At 35.1% G+C, this 5,819-nt stretch overlaps 1 protein-coding gene across 1 annotated transcript; it reads right to left on the reverse strand.

Annotated features, from left to right (window-relative positions):
- Positions 1 to 4,784: 4,784 nt before the first annotated feature.
- On the reverse strand, positions 4,785 to 5,464 carry LOC140889694 (uncharacterized). Its single transcript, XM_073297418.1, has 2 exons — positions 5,053 to 5,464; positions 4,785 to 4,867 (listed from the first exon to the last, which is right to left on the reverse strand). Exons 1-2 carry the CDS (start codon positions 5,462 to 5,464, stop codon positions 4,785 to 4,787), a joined length of 495 nt encoding a protein of 164 aa, XP_073153519.1.
- Positions 5,465 to 5,819: the final 355 nt, after the last annotated feature.

A 5,819-nucleotide genomic window follows, 5' to 3' on the forward strand; every position in this document is an offset into this window, starting at 1 on the left:
TCAGAGGCAATCCAAAAATCTCATCTGGAATACATCAGCAAACTCTCTAACCACTGGTTTATCAACCAATTCAGGCTAGATTAGAACATCAACAGCAAACAAAAGAATTCCTCCGCACATCTCGGAATATTTCCACTCGTCTATCGACTCGGATCTGAACCTGACAACTTCTGAAGAAATTCACGGTTGCCTTGAAAATTGATAAAAGCAGTTAGACCACCAATATAATCAAGATCGGATTCGACGATAATCTGAGTAGTCAAGAGATTCAACCACTGATCAATACTTCTATTCAACTTCTGCATCCAACAACATTCTCAGTATTAGTACGATCTAAATCAGTCGAAGGGGTTACTGTTGGTTGTCACCTGCTCAAACTCTTCAATGATACCATTCTGATAATTCTAGATGCTAGGGACACAAATATCTCCATTTTAAAAATTCGGTACCCAAAAATCTCTGTTCGATAAGCTCATTCTACTCCAAAGGTGTTGAATTTTGGATCTCAATCTGATTCTCATTCGCACCTCAAACAACATCTGTTCTGCTTGCTCAAGTAATTGAAATTCGGATCCGAAATGAAATACAGTTCATATTTCAAATAATTCATGCTTTAAAATTTAAATTACAAAATCATGTAATTCAAATAATTCTCAATTAATAAAGCATGCCCACATGGTATTTAATTTACTCAATTAAATAACTCAAACGCATGCGAGAAATCATTTCAAGCGGACTCGATCTACCCCGCTCACTCTAGTTCAAACCAAGAACTTATCGCTATGATACCACTTAATGCGAGACCTCGGTTCTAAACAACTAATATCAGATAAAACAACAATTAAAAATACAAGATCCAAGACTAAAAGTAATAGAGAATTTTTTTTTTTTTTCAAAGTTGCCGCGCTCGATCGCATGAACTCGTGCGATCGAGCACGCCATCCTGCAAAACACACTGCCGGGAAATTGGAGGTGCCACGCTCGATCACATGAACTCGTGCGATCGAGCGCGCTCTCCTGCGCTTTCTTCTGTCCAAGAATAAAAGGGGTTGCGCTCGATCGTGCCAACTCGTGCGTTCGAGCGCACCCTGAGCCCAGAAAAACATCAGAAAACAGAACAGGTTTTTCCAAATTTCAACAACAATTCAAATTAGAAATTACAACATGCAAACATCAATATTCGATAACCAAATTCGACTTATTCAATACAACAAGATTCAACAACAATTCGAGTCTAAAAAGCTCTCAAAACATAACTAGATTGGCATGCAATTTCATTTCTAAACCGAGTCTCACTTCTATCACTTCCAACTTGATCTAGTCATGCAGCTTCTGACTCGAACCTGTCCCACCTGTGGCCAAGTACACATACAAAACAAGACAACAACAGGATAAATCCGGTGAGAATACAATTCCCAGTAAAAGAGACAAAACATGCATATCAAATAATATATCTAACGCGATATATGAAACAACCAGACAAGGATTTCAATATCATGTCAATAACTCCAAATTAAAATGCATAAAATGCAATGCATGTCTTTAAAACCAGGATTATAAAGTCTGGATAATCACAAGGTAAAGGTTCTTCTTCTCTTATTTGGGATCCCGAGAACAAAATATCACCAACACACCGACTCTCCCGATCGAGGTGGACGATGCATATTTTACTTCTCTAGACTCTGGGCACCTATAGAGAGTGTTTCTCGACAATTGGTAAAAAAAATCTGCTAACCAATGTCACTCAACTATAGTACACAGAACATCTAACTCCTCTGGGCCTCTCTTGCCCGCAAAACAAAGGTAATTGGCTCAATATGAATGCAATGCAAAATATTACTTATTCAACTAATTTCAAGTAAAAACAAATAACATGCAAGTATGTGATTTCTTCGGGACTCTCGAATATAACTCCGATTCGAAAACTCATCCCATTCCAAATGATGTCATCTCTTACCTCTTCTTGATTGACGTAGCTGCAATCCGGACAAGCTACAAGAACAAAAGGCTCAATCAAACATCATTCAATTCAAGTCAAAGAATAAAGTAACCTCGATACCAAACCTTGATCAATTCTTCAACGATTCGAATTCTGTCAATTCCGGACTCCAAGATCTGCAGCTGAATATGAAAGGAGATATAAATGAATTCCAAAGCCAATCCATCCAATTCAAACCATTCAAACTCAATTCCAACTCCTAAATCCAAAATCTCATCAATAAAACGATTGATATTCCAAAACTCAAACTGGCGGCATAACGACTATAACTGATCAAACCGGAAATGCAACAGCAGTACAACATTGAAAACAACTCAAAGCAATGCTAATACAACAATAACAATCCAATTCCAACAAATCACAAAATCCTCATTTTTGAAATTTGCTTCCAAAAATCATAACAAATCCGAACGACGCTCTATTTCAAAACCGACTGAGAATAAACGATCAGAACTCTGTAAAGAACAACATAACCGAAACTCAATCGATTCTAACAACCTCCGAAAATCCAAGTTTAGCTGATCGAAGAAAAACTTACGATAGAATGAAGCTCTCGCAGCCGTAATCGCTAATCTACCTTTAAAAATAAATTCTAACGGACGGATCGACCGGAAACTGAAATCTAAAAGCTTGAAAGTGAAATGGGGCATCTTCAATGGTGGAGAAGGCGATGGGGGAGAGATGGAGTGAAGGAGAAGAGTCAACACTTGCTTAAATATCTAACAAAGTGCAAATTTGCGTTTTAGTCCCTGAAAAATCCAAAATTTTCAAAATATACCCTGATCAAAAAAAAGTCGGCTCTCGAACTCTGTAATCTACGATTATCTTAAATAAAGTCAGTTAAGATAAATTTGGGGCGTTACACTAGCCACTGATTTTCCCCTCTTTTGGTCACTTTCATTTGATTCTCTGGAAACACCAGGGTACGAAGTTTGTTGATGAGTAGATGATTGAGAATTCATGGCTGAATGATTGTGAAGAAGCATTGATTTTCTCAGATTCGCTTTGCAAGCACAATTGCACAAGGGTACAATGATTGTCAAGAAGCATCAGTGGAAATATAGGTGGGTTTGATGATGTAGATGGTTAACGATTCAAATGGGTAAAATGGTCACAAAAACTTTAACACAATGTTATCACCGACTTAAAAAATAATACCAAACAACAAATAAATTACTCATCATTAAAATTTTTCCTTGACTTTATCCTAACTAGTCAGTATACATTATTAATCTCATCACATCTACCAAACATATCCTATAGTTGATTGCTTGAATGGTGATATCTCATTAAATTCTTATGATTGATGCATACAAGCATGTTTTATATATATATATATATATATATATATATATATATATATATATATATATATATATATATATATATATATATATATATATATATATATATATATACTTGCTTGACGATTCATGTAGGCACGTCTGCTTCCAATGGGTTAGTGAGTCTTTATATTTGTGTTTCGTACTTGGCGATCTTGTTGACTGCATGCCTCCGAAAGTTTTCGTATTTTGTATTTCATACTTCACAATCTCGTTGTCTGCCTTTGTTTGTTTTTTGTTGGATTGGCTTGCTGGTAGTTGGTACAAAAATACTCATGATAGTACATGTCTCGGGATTATTGGGCTCCTTTATTTTTTATGGGATGTCATTGTTCTCGAAAATGATGGTCAACCTAGAAATATAATGGAAATGAGGCTCGATTCATAGAATTGAAGGCCACCAATATTGGCTTCAATGTTTTCTGAGATATTTTGGTCTCTAACTAAAATATAACCTCTTTCATGGTTGATTGATAACCAAGTTCGGCAAATCTCAGAGGATTTGAAATAACATATATGATTTAAACAACACGCAAATTGCATTCTATTTTAAAGATTAAAAATACTAGTATTTCACTCGTGCGATGCACGAAGCGTATTTCATATATAACATTATTAAACATTAGATAATACGAAAATTTTGACAATTCAATTAAAACGTATACAAAAGCTAACTTAACAATGACTACTACATCTGACGTGGAAAAAATATTACAAATTATGAAAAACTTCCTTAAATACGATATTTGTCGTTGAGTTTTCCTCGTTACCATCTGTATCACATATTAAAAGTTCGAGACCCTTAGGATTTGTAACTCTGGATAAAGCAACGTATAGTTGGCCATGACTGAAAACAAGTTTCTTCAAAAAAAAAGTCCTACATGAGTTAATGATTGTCCTTGACTTTTGTTAATTGTCACTGCATACAAAACAATCAACAGAAATTGTCTTCGTTGGAACTTGGAAGGAAGTCTTGGATCAGAAGGTGTCATTGACATTCTTGGAATAAACACTATATGAACAGCATTACTTTCAGTAAGAATATGTCATTCCAAAACATGGTTTCCAAGCCTCGTTATAATCAATATAGTTCCATTGCATAATCCAAGAGAATTATCTATGTGTCATAACAAAATAATCGGAGTTCCAACCTTCAAGTTTAGCTCGTGATTCGAAACTCCAGAACATCTAATTTCATTTAAGATTTCAGGCGTATGCACATCATGCAGTGGATCAACATTTTTATCCGAATGGCACGCCGAGTCAGAGCTTAAATACAATCTTCCCTCAAAATTGTTTAGTGATGTCATGTATTCATTTATGGATTGAACAACATCAAGAGTCTGAACTAATATAGCTTTCTGATGGAAGTATGTTGTATAACTTATCATGGTACCAAACAACGGATATGTACTCTCCACTATTGTTTCAATAGGATCATTTTAGTCTTTCAGCAACATTTCATCTGGAATATCAATGTTCGCATAGCCATCATTTGGTTCTTTAATTTTTCCATCTCCTATATCTGCAATCCAATCAGAAAATCTATTAATTTCATCATTTTCTTCATCACAAGACAAATTCAACCGCATATTCTTAGTCAATCTCAAAACTATGCAGTGTCTCCAAAGATACGATGAATTAATAGTAGCATGAACAATATCGTATCTACTTCCTTCGAAATAACATGCAATATCTGTCGAAAATCACCATCGAATACAATTGCATTGCCTCCAAAAGGGAGTTGAAAGTTTGTAGGATTTTCAAATCTCATTAAATCGCGCATGCTTCTGTCAAGTGATTCGAAACAGAATTTGTGCATCATTGGAGCTTTATCCCATGTGATAAGTTTGGATTTCACAATAAGTTTCGCAATATGACTCCCTTGTTTGATATTGCATGTTGATTCTTCATTGGGATTAAAAGGAATTGCAAATCGAGAATGAGTAGTTCTTCCACCAGGCAAAAGAAGAGATGTGATACTACTGGATGCCACATTTAATACAATTTGTCCCTTCGATCTCAAGGCTGCCAAAAGGGTCTTCCAAACAAATGTTTTTCCAGTACCTCCATAACCGTAAACAAAAAACATTTCACCTTTGTTTGAATCAACTGAAACCATTACTGTGTCATGTACATGACATTGCTCATGATTTAAATTTTTCAAGCGATGTTCGTATTGCTCTGACAAAGATCTTCTATCATAACTCAACTCATCATGTTCTAACTTGTTTCTTGAAGATTGGAAATATTGATCACCGGGAAAATGACATTGACTGAAAATCACTTAGACTCTTTCCACAACCTCGCAAAAGCTTTTCGATTTTTACCAATGCATAATTTTTAATTTCGTCCCCGTTTAATTGTAATTTTGTAAAAGAAACAATACAATTAACAAATTTCGTAAAAAAAATTTATTATAAAATAAAAGTCATGATATTACTTAGTGTTTACCGTGGTGTTTTGGCATGTTTTGT

This window comes from Henckelia pumila, chromosome 3 (assembly GCF_033568475.1).
Source record: "Henckelia pumila isolate YLH828 chromosome 3, ASM3356847v2, whole genome shotgun sequence".
In the NCBI taxonomy this organism is placed as follows: Eukaryota; Viridiplantae; Streptophyta; class Magnoliopsida; order Lamiales; family Gesneriaceae; genus Henckelia; species Henckelia pumila.

Excerpts from the sequence above, each read along its gene's own strand:
- LOC140889694 (XM_073297418.1), bottom strand. The coding sequence starts at position 5,464 with ATGGTTTCAGTTGATTCAAACAAAGGTGAAATGTTTTTTGTTTACGGT. Across the intron at positions 4,868-5,052 it reads CAATGCAATTGTATTCGATG|ATATAGGAGATGGAAAAATT; the intron begins GTGATTTTCGAC and ends ATTGGATTGCAG.